Below are 22041 nucleotides of genomic sequence, written 5' to 3' on the forward strand. Positions count from 1 at the left end.
GCAAAGAAGCTTTTAAATGATACCATCACTATCTTTTTTAAAGCTTACCACAAAAGAATTCTATCAGAGGATATCCCAACTGTAGAACAGATATAATTAGTAGTAATTTCGCAATTATGGCAAACTGTTCCTTGCAAATCAGATGACATCATCCCTAGTTTTTCTAAAAGAAACCTCTCCCCCCAAAAAAAATCCTACTGCAAAGAAGACAGAAGAAGTAAGGAAAAGCCCAATTAATTGGTCATAATTTCTGAATTATGATCAGCTCGATCTCGGACAGCTGACCCTTTCTAGACTATCAACCAGCTCAGGTGTTTATGCCATGACAGGGTTAGGATAAACAAACTAAAAATAAATAAATAAAATAATATATTTCTTCGATATTAAGAAGCATAAACCCCCAAACGCTTCCATAAAAACCGGACGTGCCTTAAAATTAACAGTGTCCTAAAAATTCCACTATTTTCCAAATTTTTTCCTACTTTCCGGCAGTTAGTTTTATATGTTTTGTTTACTTAAAAATATTACATACCAGTGTTTCCATTATCTTAGATATGAAATTATAAAGAGATTGCTCAGAAGAATCAAACCTCTAAAAATGAAGAAGAATGATATTAACATGTGAATACTGATGGCTTAGAAAGATTTGGATTCTCACATGGGTTTAAATGTAATAAATAATATATCTAGTGATGAAGCGGTATTAATGGTTATTGATAAAGTGATTTCTATCTTGATAAAATATTTTTATGTACATTTTAACGCCTCATTTCTTTCTTTTTTATTTAAAGTTTTTAAAATTAGTGGTACTGAAACTGAAAAGTTCAATTTTTCAATAGCATACAATGATACTGTGTTAAAAATGAAGAAATACAGTACAGATTTCTGCCACTTTATCAAAGTAGAGGATTCCTGTGAAATCTTTCATACACTGAAATGGCAAAAAGCAAATAAGCAATTACTATTCATTTATGTAGAAAAGAAGGTTCTTTCTGTTTATCAGCATATCTCTGAAAATTATTCATAATGTAATGCACTACTTCGATAAATTAGGCAACACATGGCATTGCCAAAATGTATTTTGCATGTGAGAACATGCAGCTGAAAATTGTAAAGTTCCAGCTTCACAAGTCATTTTTCTGATTACTGCTGGTTTTTACATTCAGTAAATTTTTTTTTTTTTTCATTGTCAGGAATCATAACAAGACTGTGGAGTTTGCCAGCTGACAAAAATGAAAACATTGCATTTATTCAGAAATACGGTGTTTTGTCCAACAGTAGTGAAATATTCCCATTCCACAAAGTTGTACTCTTAAACGATCAAATTTTATGGACTGAAATTTGTACACAATGCTGACTTTAGACAATGCAATTTTTTTTTCGTGTGTGTGTGTGTGTGTGCGCGAATAAATCACTGTGTACATGAAAAAAACAATAGAAAAAATACATGAGGACTTCTTAGAAAAGGCAAATGTTTTAAATTTAATTGGTTGTCTTTCATGAAATTCTTAGCTTGCTGCCATCTTCAAAATGGCTGCTGCTTTTTCACATATAAGCTTGGTGAAATATAAGTTGGCAACGAATTGGTGACGTTCTGGAGGTGGAAGCAGATAGGCAGAAAGTACCAGGGAATAAAATAAATAAATAAATAAAGTTTTCTCAAATATAAAAAAAAAAAAAAATTGTCACATTTTACAAAAATGGGCCTTAAAAATCTAAAATAACAAAAGGAAATAATGTTATAAACGTATAAACCAAGGGTTCTCAACCGGTGGTACGCAACAGAAAATAGTGGTACACAAAGATGCAAAGTATTTTAAACTATTAAATTCCAAAATTAAAACTCCAACATCCTGATTGCGTTTTTTCTATAACACTCGTAAATTTATGCGATCTGAGCTTTGTTTAAGAGTGGTGGTGGTAGTAGTACTTTGTAGTAGTAGTACTAAAGGTTTTCAGTTTTTGTTTAGATGGTCTGCGTTAGTCAAAAGGTTGAGAACCGCTGGTATAGACCATATAAATAGAAATAAACATGTCACATTGTTTTGCCTTCCAAAATTGGAAAAGCAGGAAGCAAATTTTAGAAGGTGTAATAAATAAAGTGTCAATCATTATAGATTCAACAGTGGGAAATATAAAGCCTATGTTATAGGAAAAGAAAGGATAAAGAATACTTTTTAATACCTTATCCACATTTATATAAATCAGATTATCATATCTACAGTTTCTGTCTGGTTCAATGTTGAAATCATAATGCTTGAAGTATGATATGAAAGATTGAATGAAATGTTTGAAAAGTTAAATAGTCTTGATTGTCATGACTTTTTCTACAGCAATCGGACACTTTGCAAAAAATACAGGGTTTCTCAATATTCAATGAGACAAAAAGAATAGCATAGTACAAATTCTGTAACTGATTTATTAAACTGAAACATATTAATTCTGAAACTACAATTACACAAGTTTTATCTAGCTACAGTGAAAAATCTTCATATTATGAAATTGCCGCTAAAGGCACTGTTAATCAAATTGCCACCGTCCCTGCAAGAGAAAGAATACTTATTTTGGAATATGCCAAAACATTATCACTTATCATTGTCATTCAAAGACATTTGTACATGAAATTCAGTAAAGAACCAACACATCAGCCCACCAGTGGCTGAGCGATAAAGTCGCTGAACACTGGTAGTTCGGTTCGAGGTTCAAATCCCGTGAATGGGTTGGCTGCATGGAAGTTTCCATGGTTTTCCCCAATGTGTATATAAGCCAGTTTCCCTTAAAAAGTCTTCCACGAAGGCATACATTCCCTTAGGCAGATAGCCCTCGAGGCTTAACCGTAATTATATAAACTAAACCAACACATCAAAAGGTAACTGAATGGTGAGTCAAGCAGTTTTAGGACATGGGCTACTTGTGCAGGAAAACCAGTCCAGGATAAACAGCAGCCAATACCAAAGTGGGTGAAAATTTTGCAAAACGTTTCTATGAAGTGCTATGAAATCAACACATCATGCAAATTTTGAACTCAATGTGCTTCATGTAACAGTGTGGTCTCTGTTATGGAAATGTCTACAATTCTGGCCATTACACCTTTCAGATGGTGCAGGCGTCAAAACCTTCCAATAAACCACTGCGTAAAGCTTTCGGTAAGAATTTGAAAGATAACCTGGAGGTGGATGGTTTCATGAACAGACTTGTGTTTATGGCTGAAGCCACTTTTCACGTTTCTGGCAAAGTTAATTACCATAATTTACAATTTTAGGGCGCTAGAACCTGAACAATAGTCTACCGCTTTGTTGGATTGGCCATGCTGGGTCAAACAATATGCCACTGAGATCTCCCAGATCAAATCCCTTTGATTTTTCCCTATGAGGTTTTGTTAAAAACAAAAAGTGTTTGTGCCTCCATTTCTCCAGGACTTACAACAAGTGAAGTAGTGTGGATAACTGAAGTGCTTGAATCATTAACAAAGGATATTCTATTCTGAGTGTGGCAGGCACTGGAATACCACATCCATATTTTCTGTGTCACCAGAGGGGGACATATAGAACATCTATAGAAACTTGGATAACTATAGTTTCATGTAAATTTGAATTATCAAAATTAAGTAATTACAGTATTTCCAGGTAAGCTTTTTTTCCCCTCCCATTCAACATGAAACATCCTATATCCTGTATCTTAAACTTTTATGCTATACCATAATTAATTGTACTTTTCTATAACTACTGCATAAAATGAAGGCTGAACTACAGTTTTGATTTTATACCTTTTCTTCATAAAAGCAAAAAAATCATCTCTGAATTTCTTTTATTGCTAAAAAATCTAATAAAATTAGATTACTTAATTTAGGTCTTTCATTAAAACAAAGTTTTGCAAAGTGAACATTCATAAAGCAAGGAATACCTGCATATGAATAAAAAAGCATGATAATTAACAATATAAATTTATGCTTAATAAATAATTAACATGATTAATATAGACAAGATATTTATAAGTTATCATAAACATTAGAAATATTTATAATTTATATCCTTTTCTAAATTATATAAATTACAAATATTTATATTCAAATTAATTCATATCTAATTTTTATACAGAAAAAAATTTCATCAGAGACACATACAGACAATTAAATTCACATATAAATTACTGGAAAAATTTTATAATTACCTTAGTAATATATGTTCTCAAAGCCTCAAGAATCACCATCTATTTCTTGTTTAATCACTATCTGAATAACATAATCAGATGTTTAGATGTACTGAGAATTTTAAATCAAACAAAATATCAAATATGTATAATTTATATTTGATCAAACACAAGTCAAAACAAATATGAACAGCCACTTGCTGAAACTGTTTAACAAAAATAAAGTTCAAAGGGATCAAATCTAACTTATTATATACTCAAATGCTAAAAGTCATAGGGAAGCAGCATGCAAAATTTCAGGTGGCACTTGCCTTGCATAAATTTTGTTAAATACTCAGAGTATAATTGACTGTAATCTCGTTGAGTCTTATGAAATAGTTTTCAACATGATTAAAGTATGCTGATGTGAACTATCAAATTTTTTTAAACATGGAACATTAGTGAAGCTTGATGAATGCAATATTCAATTTATGAATTGTTTAGACAAACAATATTCTTCAAGCCATGGTATCACATGTATCTTGGCAATACCTCACAAAAACTGTTATTACCTGTTATGGAGAGTGCAACATGGCTGACAGCGGGTCCTTACTGACTGTGACCAGCAATGTTTAAATTAGCATTAGCAGTGCCAACATATCAGCTACACTGCATATAATAAAATCCACATTCATTACAACAAGCAACAATATCTTAAAAATCAATACAGTAATATTTAATAGTATCAGGTTTTAATGAAAGCTTCCTGTCACTACAAATATCATCTGTGCAAACGGTTTACGTTGGCTTACTACTATATAATTTTCAAAACCTAAGGTGGACAAATTTCTGTACATTTATATGTTACATTACTTGCTATATTTAATTCCAGGACTTGTTTGTACTGTAGTATACAAATAATAATAATAATGAAAACCTTCTATATCAGCCTGAATTTTCTTCAAACTTGCATTTAACTTAACATTACTTTTCTTTAATACTGTAGTTAATTCTTTGCAATTAATGAAATTAATTCATGAAAATGTAAATTTTATTAGTGCAGAACATTTAAAGGCTCCTAGTGTCTACTTACAGAATACTTTCTAAAAGAACAGGATTACTGGATTGTGGCAAAGCATATCCATATTTGTTATTCATAATTTTATGAAATTTTTTATTTTAACTGATAGAAGCAAGATTTAATTACATCCCTAATGAAGCTCATTATTATTATTTCTACTGCCGATTAAAAGTAATTACATACGGTGTTACTATTTGTCTATTCAAGTTTATCTGTGTTTTCCTTTCTTGTCTTTTCTGATTACCATCACATTTGGAATAATTTATATGGACACGACTAAGAGCTGTCTCTTAAGGAGTAATGGCTTGAATATCTGTACTGTTAATGTATCTTTAAAGAACTGTTCCTGTTCAGTGAAAAAAATGATGGTTCAAGCTAATGTTATGCTTCAAGCTAATGTTAAATTTCAAGCTAGTCCTGATTTTCCCTCCGGTTAGCTATGCATCAGTTTTTGTGGTCATGATTAAAAAGTGAATTAGCACCTTCTCTAATCAAACTGTCATCTAAGAGCAAGTAATCCACAACTAAATAAATCGTCACATTGAGAGTCAACAGGATTCTTATGATCCTGTCTTGACAGCAATTGGATTTCAATACAGAATTCAAGTAAATATGCCTGTTTATCTAGAAGTCCGAAAGTTCTAAAGCCTAGTGAAAGCGCATTGTGGAATTACTACTGCAGATCAGAGCCAAGTCAGTTTTGAAATTATATCGACCCCTACTTTAATATTTAGAACTGAAATTTTTATTTTATCATAGATCTGCTCTGAATGCTTAAAATGCAACCTAGTACCAGCTATTCAAAATTAATCCAGCGTCTTTTTATAATAAATTGATTTAATGAGTGTGTTCAAAAATTCAGTGTACCATTGTTCCAAATCATTCCAGTGCTTTTGAAGGTCATTAAAGTTATTGTTTAAACAATGTGCTTCAAGTTTATGTGCAATTAATTATTTTCACTCTTTTTTATTAAGGTTATGTTCATCAATCGAAAATCTTAAACAGTGCTTTGGATTTTAAAAATTTATGAAGTGTTTTTATGAATAAAGTAAGCTTTTAATTAGTGCACTTAGAAATATCATACAGAAAATAATCATTATTATTACAGTCAAAAGTCGTTAATTCAGACACCCATAATTCGGAATGATCTATAATCCGGAATGAAACTTTCCGCGCATGCGCCACGTTGACACATGCGCATAGGTGTTTACGGGTGCGCGTAAGACCTTTTACAACTGTGCATATGAGTGTGCGCAAGCGCAGAATACATTTTCGCGTGCACATTTTATGTATAACGGACGGTATAAGCTAAAATTATCTAATTATCGATTTCAGTTAATGTTGATGATTGCGTTGTTCCTTAATTTTCGAATTGGATCCGGCTTATTATTTTTTGCAGAGTGTAAGAGCAATATTATAAAAGTAAACTTGAACTTTCGATTATGTCAAATAGAATTTCCGATTCTGGAGCTCCCAAAGGATTGTACAAAACGAAAGTATGTTTCGATGTCCATCAAACAAAAAGTGGAATTGCTGCAAAAAATGGATAAAGACTTGAAGAATGTGACAGAGAGGTTAGTGAAAACGAAAAAATTTCGATTGACAAGTTAGTCGGTATTCTCGGCACAGCAATTAACGGGACTTGAACAGTGGAACTTTGTAACTGAACAAAAAATTATGTCTGTTTATAAAATTAAAGATAAAGTATTATCACATAAAATGAAGCAACTTACATTGAAAGAAATGTTTATTAAAGTAAACAAATAAATATTAAGCTTTTTTTTTTTTTTTGTAAATTTTGATACCCTTTAGATCATAATTGTTCTTTATTTCATAAATTACGGTTTCATATTTTTAATTTTAGAATTTCTGCATGCCATCTTACGAGATTTAAACTGATGATCTATAATCAGGAAAAATCGATAATCCGGAATCGCCGAAGTCCCGACGAGTCCGGGGATTAACGACTTTTGACTGTATATTGAAAATTTATATATGAAATGCTGTTTTCTTATTTATATTGGATTTTAAATATTTAGTGTTATTTTATAAAAATGATTGAAGTTTATTATATCAACATATTTAACTTTTCATCATTATGTTGGATAAAAATTAAATAATAAATTTTAAGATTTGTAATTCTTTTATTTGGGAAAGGTTATTAACTCATTTAGCATGAGTGTGCCATATATGCATTGCCAGCAAACGTTATCTCATGGCCTAATGTATCACATATGAATCACCATTTAATTCATCCTATGGCCAGACGTACCACATATGAATTTTTAGATATAACATTTAATTAGTATTTTTTGTTGCCACTAGATGTACATATATGTCTGCTATGGTGGAATTTATCAAAAGTAAAGTATGTTGAACTTCATTTCTGTGCAATGGGTTTTTTTTTTTTTATTTTTTTATTTTATTTTGGAATGAGATTGAGATTTGTGGGTGTTGAGCCATGTAATGGCTCTTAAACTGCACCAGTCGATATAAACAAATGCATGCGCTCTCAATGCTTCAGAATACTTTTTTTTTGGGGGGGGGGTGATATAACGCTGTAGATGTTTTATCATTTCAGAGATTTTTTTTCTAGCACTAAGACAGACATTTTGTATGATTTAGCAAAATATTTTTACACCTACATGGCAAAACAAAAATAGTATTTAACAGAAGAAGAGTATACACAAATGATAAACGAGCTTTTTTCTCACACTGATTGACAGTGATAATATTTTTGCAGCATTGGAAAGTGATAGTTATAGTGATTCTAAAATGCACATATTTATTTGCGTATATCAAAAATCACACATACTGGTTTTTCATGAAAGAGATTTCTAACAATTTTTATTTTTATTAATGTGTAACATTAAATAAAATCTATGATTAAATAAAATCTGAACTGTTTGCACAGACAATATTTGTGGTGGTGGGAAACTTTCATTAAAACCTGATATTAACTTTAACAGAATTTCATACTATGTACTAAAAATATTTAAATTTCATACTGATTATAACACTTTGTTTTTACAAGAGATTATCAATTGTTACATCTGTATTGTGATCTTCAAGATGCCTTTCAAGAACTCTGATCATTTTTAATTCTTTCATGGAAAAATTTATACTCCAAATTCAGGATAATTTCCATACTATTTGGATAAAATGTTTCAAGAACTTGAAAACATTTTCATTACAGGATTTACAATTAGACTCTAAATTTAATTTACAGGAGTGTATTTTGTTCTAGTGTTTTAAAATTATGCCTTGAAGTCATTTATTTGCTTTTCCATTGAAACTGTAAATATTGTGTATAAGTTTCCATCCTTTGTTAATTCTCTACTGATTTTTTTCTCAGAAGGCTTTTCTGTCGCCAAGACATTTTCTCCTTGAAGGATTGGGGAGGTAAAACACTTTTAAATTCCTAATTTAAAAAAAATACAAATCCTTTCAAAGGATCTACATTTTCCCTGCAGTAACTGCAATGCAAACAAAATACTTGCCCAATCGTTATGCAGGTTTCAAACAAAATGCTCTGAGATAATAAATACTCCATGATATATGCACTCCCTTTTGCTGCTTGTTTATGCTTAGGAAAGCGATATGTTTCACTTCCACAGTGTTGCATCATTCAAGGATATGTTCTAAGAAATTAATAAATTATGTGTTGAACTCAGAATGTTTGTCTGCAATTCATCATTCATCTACACACAAGCTATCTGCTATCTCCGTTGCCACTGTGACTGCTATGAAAATAGGTTCATCTTCCGCCAGAATTACAACATCACATACACACATATACATATATATATGTGTAAGATATAACAAAATATGATAGCTGCTTTAAAAAATAATTGGCAACCTCAAAATTAACATTCTTGATCTGGTGATCTCCCGCTGGGTTCATCTTTTCTCCCAAGTTCTAGATTTTTCTAAGTTATGTAATGTTTTAATGCAACTACCTCTTGTCCAATCAAATTAATTGTAAACCAAAACTCAGAACTGAAGCTTCTCTGACTCCCTCCTTTCTTCCTCTTGAAGTACTGTGACACTCTCTCCCCTTTTTCGCTTACGCTTTCTTCCTGGCAACACGCTACTTTTCCATGCTGCCGCTTACTTGTTTAAGATGACATTGTACTTCAAAATGGAACTTATTGTATTCAAATATAATTAGGAAACATCTTGTCTGCAAAAGGCTGATTTGCTAGATGTAAAAAAATTTAAGATTGTGATTCTTAACCTCCGTTGTGATAAATGCATCATCATGCTTTTCCACTCAGGCCTACCTTCAGCCACTACGGTCTTCTCAGCCATCTATGCAATATCGTAAGCTGTTAAAGTTCCAACCTATGCATTTTAAAATTATTACATATACAGTACCGAATATAAGTCCGAAATTTGGACTCGTCAGGACTTTGGCGATTCCGGATTTTTCCTGATATTAGATCATTTGTTTAAATCTAGTAAGATGGCATTTAGAAATTATAAAATTAACAATACAATATGAAATCACGATTTATGAAATAATAAAGTATTTATGATCTAAAGGGTAATAAAATTATATATATATATATATATATATATATATATATATATAAAAAAAAAAAAAAAAAAAAAAAAAAAAAAAAGAGCCCAATATTTATTTGTTTACTTTATTAAACATTTCGTTCAATGGAAGTTGTTTAAGTTGATTTTTCTGTACTAATATTTTTTCTTTAATTCGGTAGACAGACAGAATTTTTTATTCAGTTACAAAGCTCCTTTGTTCAAGTCCTGGAATTGCTGAATCGAGAATTCCGACTAACTTGTCAATCGAAATTTTTTCGTTTTCTACAACCTCTCTGTCATTTTCTTCACTATCGGTAGCGGTGTTTTCTGGATCTAGAACCATATTGCAGATTTCGCCACTTATTAATTGGTTGATAATTGAGAAGCATTGTCATCAGAATGAAAAACTTATTTTATATCACCTTCATTTATTACCGCTTCTCCACATTTCTTTACAAAATCTGTTAACTGAAAAATTTCACCTTTCTTTTGCGATATCCGAAAACCTTTAAAATTCGTGACTATCATTATCAAATTTAGCTGTCGTTCGCTATACTTATTTGGGTATGCATCATGAGCTTGGCGACTAATGACAAGTTATTCCGTTAAATTTTATCTTGCTTCTATTGTGCACTGTTGCGCACTGAGACAATTATGCATGAATTGTATTTGTTAGTTATTTATTATACTTATGTCTATTTCTTGCACATGCTTAAGGCTTATAAAAGTTCTGAATAAATAAATTCCCACATATACATAAGCCTTATTAAGGGGCGGTGCTACATATCTTACCGCCTGATGCAGTCTCTGTGGGTCCTAAATTCTGCGACCCGGTGCCACCTTACGAGCCCTGGCGCTGCTTCCGGGTTTATGTGAATTACAAATCTTTTATTCTTAATTCAAATAGCGCTAAATGTAATATTTGGGTCTATGAGTATCATCAACAAAAACTATTTTCAGCATATGGAAAGGAATTTTTGTTAAATTTTTCCTCGTCAATATTTTTAGAGCATTTAACTTAAATCCGTAATCATTGCCAAGGGTTATGTCAACATAAAAGGTTACCATACTCTTTTGTTATTCAATTACTAACATAAAAAAAAAAAATCATTTTTAGGCATCGCTACATGAGTCATTACTCAAGTTGTTGTGTGTTGATAAAGATGCGGTGATGAAAGGAAAGTATAATAAATAATGATTTGCCAGGTTGGCGTCTGATCAACGATGTATCTATGTGGAATGTTTCAATTTGAGATGTGTGCCAAGCAGATATGCAGCAATGGAGCCCAATTACTGATCGTAGAAATTTATGCTAAAATAATTGTTTCTTCAATAACAAGGTATTTTATTTAGTGTCGAAGTGAAATTAAGAATCAGGACTTTCTAGATGTTTTATTATGTGTGTGTGTGTGTGGGGGGAATAAAATGAGCATGCGTAAAGCCTACGAGAAAAGCGTTGTTGTTGGTTTTGAGGCCCTGGATTTTAGATCATTTTAGGTCTTGTACTATATATATATAAGATAAAAAATATGAAAGCAAACTTCTAATTTTAATTGGCTATAACCTCTTTTATTCTTAATTTGGGGATTTCATCTCTCCATCTTAAAAATAGAGCTATAACTCTAAACTGCGTCATTCAAATTAATCATGTAATCCTATGGTGATACTATGTCAATAGAAACGATCTAGCAACACATAGATGATTGCAGGAAAGCATTTTGCCAGGATGAAAGCCTAAGCGAGAAGAGAAGAGTGTTGTAGTAGTAATGCAGAGGAAGAAGGAAGGAAGTCAGAAAAGTTTCAGTTCGAGTTAAGCAAACTTATAAATTTAATTGGTTATAATCTCTTAGTTTTATTTAATTTGGGGACTTCCTTTCTCTGTTTAAAAATAGTGTCACAAATCTAAACTGCATCATTCAAATTAATCATGCAATCTTACATAACCCTTTATGCAGATACCTCTTGCCCAATCAAAGTTAATTGTAAACAACAACTCTTCTCCCTCTGAACTGATGTTCACTTTTGCTTGTGCTTTCCTCCTGGCCAGACGCTTTGCTGCAGTCATCTACAGGGTGATCAGCAAATAAGCCCTGATTTCAAAATTAAATATCTCTACAACAAAGATCGATAGAATTATGCGGTAAACTGTACGTTTATTAGCAAAACTGTAAAAATCGTGTACAAAAGTTTAAAAAATTTAGTTATAAAAATCGTTAACAGATGGCGCTCTAATCGCAATGACCTATCAATAGCCTTTAAAATGTGCTTCGAAGTCGAAAGTGATCAGTACAACTGAAAAGAGACTAGTGTAGAAAGTGAAATAATGTATTCTATTGAACAACGTGTATTTTGGTTCTGGAATTTCACCAATTAGAACGGCAACACGTCGCAGTTTTCAAAACCGATTTAATGTTCCAGTTGGACCCGATGTGAAAACCATTCGCATGCTCTTCGCGAAATTCGAATGGACTGGCAGCGTGGCTGATGATCAAAAGGGAAATATTGGGCTTAAGCAAACTATAGTCACTCCTGAAAATGCAGCCAAAGTTTCTGGTTTTGTTCAGCAAAATCCTAGGAAAAGCATCCGATGGATTGCATCAAAGACAGGTTTGAAGTACATGAGCACACAAAAAATATTTAAAAATAGCCTACGGCTGTTTGTTTCCATACAAAATTTAAAGTCATCAGGCCATACCCATGAAAGCTGTGCAACAAAGGGTGGACTTTGCGAATCAGATTCTAACAATGATCAATAACGACAGATTTGATGTGAGCTGCATCTGGTTAACAGATGAAGCATATTTTAATTTTAATGGAATCGTTAATAAACAAAACTGGAGACTTTGGGGTACCAAAAATCCTCATTTGTGTGAAGAAAAAGCACTGCATTCGCCTAAAGTTATGGCATGGGCTGCGGTATGCGCTAGAGGCATTATCGGACCCTTTTTCGTACGAGAAACGATAACTACTGAACGTTATGTTACAATTTTGGAACAATTTGTCAGCACCCAACTAGCATTGGAGGATCGACTGGTTCCTGCAAGATGGGGCTCGACCACATTGAACAAATAAAGTTTTTTACTTTCGTCATGAATACTTTGGGAATAGAGTAATTGAGTTAGAATATCCTGAATTTACTGACACAGGATAGCTTAGCCTCCATATTCTCCCAATCTGAGTCTTTGTGACTTCTTTCTGTGGGGCACATTGAAAGATGCTGTCTATCGAAACAATCCTCCTACTCTAGATGAGCTTGAATCTTTGATTGGTGTTGCAAGTGGTTCCATTTCTGCCGCGACATTGCAATACGTGATGTCAAATTTCATTGTTCGTTTACACCACCTCATTGTTTCGAACGGTGAATATTTTGAAAAAATTGTGTTTTGATTGCAAAGGCTGCTTCACTTTATTTTTTTAATTAATTTTTTTTTTTACTCCTTATAGAGAAAGTTTTCAGTGCAGAGCGCCATTTGTTGACGATTTTTATAACTAAATTTTCTAAACTTTTGTACACCATTTTTACAGTTTCGCTAATAAATGTACAGTTTACCACATAATTCTATCGATTTTTGTTGTAGAGATATTTAATTTTGAAATCAGGGCTTATTCGCTGATCACCCTGTATGTGCTGCTATGATCGATTCTATCGCCGGAGTATCAAAATTGTAAATGTTCAGGAAATAGGCACGACTGGAGTAAAGCTAAGTAAATTAAGGCCACAAATGTGAATTTAAATAAATATGGAATTTAATCCCGCTCGACTGCTTCTTCTTCAGAATGGATGGATGTTCTAAGTATCAAGTATCTTTGTAATCAGTACTTCTACGCATCTACCTCTCAATGTTTTTACACCAGTGCTTCCAAAATTGTATTTTAATTACATTTTACATAGTACCATCGAATGTATGGAGCACGAAAATTAATTTTTAACAGGCGTTATAGGCAATGTGTTTTCCAACAAATATAAAAGTGATTTAACGGCACCTTCAAAAGAGCTTATCTTATTTAGAAAGATATACAGTCAAAAGTCGTTAATCCGGACTCGTCGGGACTTCGGCGATTCCGGATTATCAATTTTTCCGGATTATAGATCATCAGTTTAAATCTCGTAAGATGGCATGCAGAAATTATAAAATTAAAAATATGAAACCGTAATGTTGTTTAAGTTTTGCTTCGTTTCATGTGATAATACTTTCTCTTTAATTTTATTAAACAGACATAATTTTTTGTTCAGTTACAAAGTTCCGCTGTTCAAGTCCTATAATTGCTGTGTCAAGAATACCGACTAATTTGTCAATCGAAATTTTTTTGTTTTCAATAACCTCTGTCACTTTTCTTCGCTATCGGAAGCGAATTATAATGACGAGGAACTTGTTTTAAATCATATCAAAGACGAAGCATATCGAGATGAAATACTACATTTGGTAAGGAATTATAAGCCAAATAAAATAAAAACATCTGCGCTGAAGATAAGGATAGTGCTGACAAATCAACTTCCAATTCATTACGCGCCCGCCGAGCAGCGTGAAATTGATAAACAGATTTCGGATTTCAAAACATACTTTCGCTTTAGATCCTTTACATATTAACAAATATATATCGGAAATTCTATTTGATATAATCGAAAGTTTAAGCTTACTTTTATAAAATTGCTCTTACAGTCTGCAAAAAATAATAAGCCGGATGCAATTCGAAAATTAAGGAACAACGCAATCATCAACATTAACTGAAATAGATAATTATTTAGCTTATACGTCCATTATACATAAAATGCGTGCGCGAAAACGTATTCTGCACTTGCGCACACTCATATGCGTAGTCGTAAAAGGTCTTACGCGCACGCGTGAACGCCTCTGCGCATGTGTCAATGCGGCGCATGCGCAGAAAGTTTTTAGTTTTGATGTCCGGATTATAGATCATTCCGAATTATGGGTGTCCGAATTAACGACTTTTGACTGTACTATTATTAAAAGTGGTATCAAAGTGTCATTAATTTCTTCGGTTCCAAATTTAATGTCCAAGTGTGTTTTGATGTTACACAATAAGTTTTCTCAGTTTCTTTCTTTAACTGCATCATTATAAATAACTTACTCAATAATTGGTTATATTTGGAAATCTGAAAATATAATGTAACACTGCTTTATGAGACTATCCAAATTAGAATGTATAAGTATTTTCATATTTTATTCAGGGAAGATTATTAGTAAGTATAAGTTTTGTCTAAAATTTTGATGTTAAAAATTTTGGAATTATTTTGTTGAATTGAATTGAATGAGATAATAATTTTGGAATTATTTTGTAAATAAGGTTAATGTTAAAAAATTTGAATTTTAAGAATTTTCTAATTATTTTGAGAATAATGTCTATAAGAAATAACTCTTTTGCAAAAAAAAGTCAAAGCACCAAGGACTTTTGCGATCAAAATGAAATTTGGTATGCAAAAATATCTTGATTGAACATGCAAATGATCTAAGTTTCAAGGCAAATGAACAGGAATTACTATCATAGCACGCAATTCGCAAAATATAAAACCAGTACCAGAGGTGGAAAATTTATCTTTTGTTATGTTGCTGCCATTGCAATTTCATAAAGAAGCAACTAAAGATGCCATTACAACAACATCGAAGACTTTACAGACAACTAAGCGAATTTGAAGGGGATCGCATTGTAGGGTTGTGTGAAGCTGGGTAGTCATACTGAGCAATAGGCCACCACCTGCAGCATACAGACACTGTTTTGCAAAGATGTTGGCAACAATTGTTGCTACAAGGAAATTGCCGACGGAATGAAGACTCTGGAAGGCAAGGAGTACAAATGCGAGGCAAGACAGGATGGTTGTTTGCCAGGCCTTAACCACCCCAGCAGTATCATTGTCGAACTACAGCCACATCTGTACATCCCACGATACGGTCCACCATCTAACGGCGCTTGTCTGAGGCAGAGTTACGCTCACAGAGACGTGAAGACGTTTGCCTTTGACTCCACAACATTGGCAGAGTCATATGGAGTGGTGTCACAGCCAATCATCATGGCTGCCATCACACTGGCAGCATATAGTGTTCAGCGATGAATCCTGCTTCACTCTTGAAGCAAATGAGGACTGTGTTCATGTCTGGAGAGGACGGGGCCAGCGGTCCCAATTAGCCTTTGTTTTACAAAGGCATACAGCCATAACCCCTGGTGTGAGGGCACTATTTCTTATGACAGTAGGTCATCTTTAGTCATCCTCCATATATCTTTAACAGGTCAATGATAATAATATGATATTAATCAATGATGTGTTGATACCATCCTGTGGCCGGTTGCATTACCCTTCATAGCACGTCATCCTGGGGCCATTTTCCAACAAGATTATGCCAGGCCACATACTGCTCGCATATCTCTGGACTGTCTTTGTGCAGTTGATACTCTTCCTTGGCCATCAAGGTCACCAGACCTTTGACCAATTAAACATGTCTGGGGCATTGTAGACTGCCAGATTCGTGCACCACAAAATATGACAGATCTGGAGTAACAACTGATGAATGCCAGGCCGAATGTGTCGCCAGATGACATTAGGAACCTCTACCACTCCTTGCCTCGACGAGTTCAAACATGTATTTTAGCCAGGGGCAGTTCGACCAACTACTAATTTGAACACTTAGTGGGTGGTTTTGATCCGTGAACAGGTACTATGACTTTTAAATTTTGATTTTTTATCATTTTATTATCTGTGTATGAGCTATACACATATTCAATTTCATCAAAAACAACCACTTCCTTTATGGTGCTTCGAAGTTTTTGCGAAAGAGTGTAGTTATTAAATGACAGAATATTAAATATTAAAATTAATATAGAAATACCAAAGATTTAAGAAATTGAATAATCGTAATAAAATTTATATGAGAATTTAATTAAGAGTAAATTGTATTAAAATTTATTTATTTGGAATTATGGTAAATGAATATTATAATTATCAATAATTGTATGTTAGATATAAAGTATGTTGAGGGTGTACTGGTTCAGAAACAGAAGCCTGTTTTACCTCAGCATAATTATTCCTTTTACCCTTCCTCATATAATAATATACTTTGAAGATTCCCACTTTAATAAATAAATTTTTTTATATTGAATTTTTATTTTTTTTCATATCATGGAGTGATTTTTTTTTTTTTTTTTAAATAAATGGAATGTATAGTGCAGTTCAAAAGGCCAGTTGCCTTTAAACAAGGAATAGAGGCAACTGAAACAAGGAATAGAGGCAAGGAATAAGTAACTGTCAAAGCAACCCTTATCCATTCATGAAAATTTAGTACATGAGTTCATTAAAGTGGTGATGCCCAAATAGCTGGATATGTGTGTACTAGAAGAAAGCTGTGCGGTCTTTTAGTTTGTGTAAAATAAGAAAATTGTAAAATGTAGTAATAAAAGTAAAAACTATATAATTTCAATCATGCTATTACAAATGATGAAATATTACTTATAAATGTAAAAATTAGTATGGTGTAAAATTTTAAGATTTATGATTATTCATAATAATTAATAGGTATATAAAATTTTTATAATTGTGATATTCTCTGCAAAAATTTTTGGAAATCCTTCTCTGAAGTATCAAAATTGTGATGTGAATGTTCAAGAAACAAGAACTTTTTCCAAACTGGGCTCAAATCTTAATAGGTCTTTAAAAATGCATTTTAAAAATGTCCAATTGTTTTAAAAGAATATAGTGCTTAAAATTATTATTGAACTCAAAATTTTACGCATTATAATTTTTTAATTGTTCAAAAGCTTATTTTATGCTTTCTATTTTCAAAATTATCTCTCATATTTTGCTGATCTAAAGCTTTTTCGAGAGAAAAGGCTTCTCTATTGCTCTGCCTTTTTCTTTTTGAAAGGAAGGAATGAGTAAGACAAAAAAATGTGAAAGCAAACTTCTAAATTTAATTGTCTATAACCTTTTTTATTTTTTATTTAATTTGGAGACTTCCTCTCTCTGTCTTAGAAATAGCGCCATAAGTCTAAACTGCGTCATTCAAATTAATCATGTGATTTTATGTAACCTTTAATGCAGATACCTCTTGTCCAATCAAAATAATTGTAAAATCAAACTCTGATTCCCTCCCTTCTTCCTCATCTGAAGTGATTTGTCACTTTTGCTTGTGTTTTCCTCCTGGCCAGACACTTTGCTGTAATCATCTCTGTGCTGCTAAGATTGGTTCTATCGCCATAATATCAAAATTGTAAATGTTCTGGAAATAGGCCCGATCGAAGTGCTAAGAGAATTGTGGCCACAACTGTGAATTTCAATAAATATGAAATATAATCTGCTTCTTCTTCAAAATGAATGGACATTCTAAGTATCAAGAATCTTTGCAATCAGCATTTTTATGCATCTATAGATGGAGGACAAAATAATACGAACATCTGTGAAATAATGGAAAATCTTTATTAATTGGTTGGACCACCCTTTGACTGAAGTACAGATGGAATGCGACGTGGGATAGATGCATAAAGGTCATGGACAATATTTAAAGGAATATTAAGCTTCTGCAGAGCGGTCTCTAATTCCGAAAGTCTGGATGGAGGTGGAAATCGGGAACGAACGTTGGACTCCAAATATGCCCATAAATGTTCAATAATATTCAAGTCTGGAGACTGAGGGGGCCAAGTGAGATGTTCAATTGCATCATCATGCTCTTCGAACCATTCTTGAATACACCTAGCAGTGTGGATAGGGGTGTTGTCGTCTTGAAAAAGCGGTCACTTTCCAGGGAATACAGTCTGGACAAAAGGATGGACATGATCCCATAGAATGCTTAGATAGTGATTGCATGTGATCCTCCCATGCAGAATAACAAGGGGCCCAAGACCCTGCCAAGATAGCGCACCCCATACCATATTGGTGCCACCCCTATGCTTTACAGTCAGCAAGAGGCAGTCAGGTTAAAACGCTTCTTTGGGCATTCTCCAAACATAAACACATCCGGTCCTCTGAAATAGGGTGCATGACGATTCATCTGACCATATTACCTGCTACCACTGCTGTGGGGGCCAGGCTTTGTGATCTCTGCACCATTTGCGTCGCTGGAAAGCATTAGTTGCTGTCACCAAGGGTTTATGAATTGCCACTCTGCCATAAATGTTCACAGCATAATGTTCCCTTTTGACAGTTTTGTTGAAACGGGGTCCTGGAGATGACTGTTCGGATCTTATCTCGGATAACAATTGCTTGTGCTTTCGGGCTACTATGCGCTTCAAGACCCGTCTATCCCTATCACCCAGCTTTGACTTTCAGACACTGTTATGCTTTGAAGACGTCGCCTTACACTCTTTCGTGTTCACTGGCATAACGGCTGATACAGTACTCCTTGCACACACCACAAGGTTTGCTATTTCCGTAACCGATACTCCACTTAAACGCACTCCAACTATCATTGCTCTTTGAAACTCTGACAGGTCTGACACTTCAACTTCTCACAGACAGTTCAATCAAAGCATGTAATGCAGGTGACTGCTGTTGAGAGACTGATATCTTCCTCTTCACGCTAACTAGGTGGCAAACTTCTGTTGCAGTTGTCGCGGCTGTACTGCAGGTGTGAAATATGTCATACTTTTTCACAGGTGTTCACATTATTTTGTCCTTCATCTTATGTCTCAGTGGTATTACATCAGTGTTTCTAAAATTGTGCTCTCATTACATATACAATACAAAGTCCATAATCCAGACTTGTCGTGAGTTCAGCGATTCTGGATTAGGGGTTATTCCGGATTATAGATCATCAATTTAAATCTGGTGGGATAGCATGCAGAAATTATACAATTAAAAATATAAAACCGTAAGTTAAGAAATAAAGATCAATTATGATCTAAAGGGTATCAAAATTTACAAGGGAAAAAAAAAAAAAAAAAAAAAAAAAAAAAAGGAGCTTAGTATTTATTTGTTTACTTTATTAAACATTTCTTTAAATGTAAGTTGTTTAAGTTGCTTTGTTTTATGTGCTAATACTTTCTCTTTAATTCTATAAACAGACATAAACTCTTGTTCAGTTACAAAGTTCCACTGTTCAAGACCTATAATGGCTGTGTCGAGAATACTGACTAACTTGTCAATCGAAATTTTTTCGTTTTCAATAACCTTTCTGTCACTTTCTTCACTATCTGAAGCAGTATTTTCTGGATCTAGGACCATATTACAGATTTCGCCGTCCGTTAATTGATTGATGATTGGGGCATTTTCGTCGCAATAAAAAACTTCTGTTATATAATCTTCATTTATTACCGCTTTTCCACATTTCTTTGCAAAATCCAATAACTGGAAAATTTCACCTTTAGTTTGCAATGCCAAAAACCTTGAAATTTGTGGCTATCATCTTCATCGTGCTCACCATGAAACATGGTAGCTGGCCATAAATTATGCCAAGCATTTCTTAACGTATCTGGAGACACATCCTCCCAACGCACATTATGCATACGCGTAAAGCATACAAAAAAAAAAAAAAAAAGTTTGTGGCTTTGAGGTCCGGATTATAGATTATTCCATATAATGGACGTCCGTATTACGGATTTTGTACTGTATATGTAATATATTCAGGAGCAGGAATTTGGATGCAGTAGTAGTGTTGATCCACAATGACTAGGAAATTGGAGGCGAATGCAAATTTAAATCTTCATTTTTTTATTTTAGCAAACATCTTGCAGCAGCAATCAAGTGGCACATTAATTGTGCCTATTCCAAGAGATTTTACATTTTAGATAAATTTACAACAAGAAGGAAAGAGCAGACAGATTGCAGTGCAGCCAGGACAAAACATAGAAGGCAAGTGTGTATTGTTCAGGATGAAATCTTACGTCAAACTGAGTTAGTTTTGGTTCTCAAAGCATTTTGATTGGACAGGTAATATTGCTGTAAAATTTTTATTGGCTGGTTGAGTTTTAGTTCCATTTACATCACCATAATTACGTAAGAATCATATGACATAGATTTTTCGTGAAATGACGCAGTGAAAATAGAGGTTGCTATTTTTAGAATACCGACTAATTCGTCAATCGAAATTTTTCCGTTTTCAATAACCTCTGTGTCACTTTCTTCACTATCGGAAGCGAATCATAATGACGAGGAACTTGATTTAAATCATATCAAAGACGGAGTACATCGAGATGAAATACTACATTTAGTAAGGAATTATAAGCCAAATAAAATAAAAACATGTGCTCTGAAGATAAGATAAGGATAGTGCTGACAGATCAACTTCCAATTCATTGCGCGCCGCGGCATCAACGCGACGCATGCGCAGAAAGTTTGTAGCTTTGAGATCCGGATTATGGGTGTCCGAATTAACGACTTTTGACTGTAGTATATAAGTCCAGTTCAACTGACTTCGGCAGAGAGAATGAGAATTCCTGAGTAGCGCTTGTTTGCCTTTGAACTACATCTCTCTAAGCTGTTATTCGCTCGGCCATATAATGTGCCTTTTGATAGTTCGCTGGCTAATTTAACACTGCGGGCCAACTAACTGGCTAAATCTCTTAAGTTAGTTCTTATTTCTTATATTTTGAGTTTAAGCACAAGTGGAGGCTTTGCTGTAGGCCCTGAGAAAGGAGCCGACTGTTAATCTTATTTTGAGTGAAATAAAGGATAATTAACCCTTCTTGAGTTTACGTTTCTGTTCTTGGACTTCAGCGATTATTCGCTTAATAGTTCACTAGGCTCCTCGACATTACATTTAACAGGATAAAAGTGAGGAACTCTATAAATTAATCTACACGTGAACTTCACTTTTCCAATTTGTAAAAATAAAATAAATCTGTAATTAGGATACATTATTATTAAACATAATCTAATATTTAATTTAATTACAAAACAAATTCAAGAATAAAATTAACTTAAAAAATTTTCAAGTAATTAGCATTAAATTATAAAACTTCTTGAAACATTTATATTTTACATTTAATATAATCCACTAATCTTTAAAATATGTGGGATTACATAATAATCCCACATATTTTAAAGATTAGTGGCATTTTACTTTAATTTTGCCAACAGTGCTTTATGAATTCTTTCTTTTAAGCTTCATTCCATCATGTACTCACTCAGTCCGGAGGTATATGAAAATTTTATGTCAAGTGGCCGAAGTTAAACTCTGGAGTAAAATAATTGTTATGAATCAGCATGAATTATAACAGAAGCCTGAATATTGCTACTGATGTTGCTTGCTTAGAGGTAGAGAGTGACTGATTAGAACAGACATGATTGCCTGACATTGGTTAAGTGTTGAAAGTTAGTTGCACTTTATCTGACCCAGTTAATG

The 22041-nt window shown here is 33.3% G+C and overlaps 1 protein-coding gene across 3 annotated transcripts in view; it reads right to left on the reverse strand.

Moving 5' to 3' along the window:
* LOC118186689 (KRAB domain-containing protein 2-like) overlaps positions 1-22041 on the reverse strand; it is an 89622-nt gene that overhangs the window by 2307 nt on the left and 65274 nt on the right. For all 3 annotated transcript variants that reach the window (XM_085820931.1, XM_085820930.1, XR_015042214.1), the window contains one exon: positions 4171-4231. In XM_085820931.1, coding sequence (XP_085677057.1) covers positions 4196-4231 — 36 coding nt within the window. In that variant the 3' untranslated portion in view covers positions 4171-4195. Of the gene's footprint in view, positions 1-4170; positions 4232-22041 lie in introns of those variants that run through there.

This window comes from Stegodyphus dumicola, chromosome 7 (assembly GCF_044657685.1).
Source record: "Stegodyphus dumicola isolate Sdum_Otavi_A_Nest chromosome 7, ASM4465768v1".
In the NCBI taxonomy this organism is placed as follows: Eukaryota; Metazoa; Arthropoda; class Arachnida; order Araneae; family Eresidae; genus Stegodyphus; species Stegodyphus dumicola.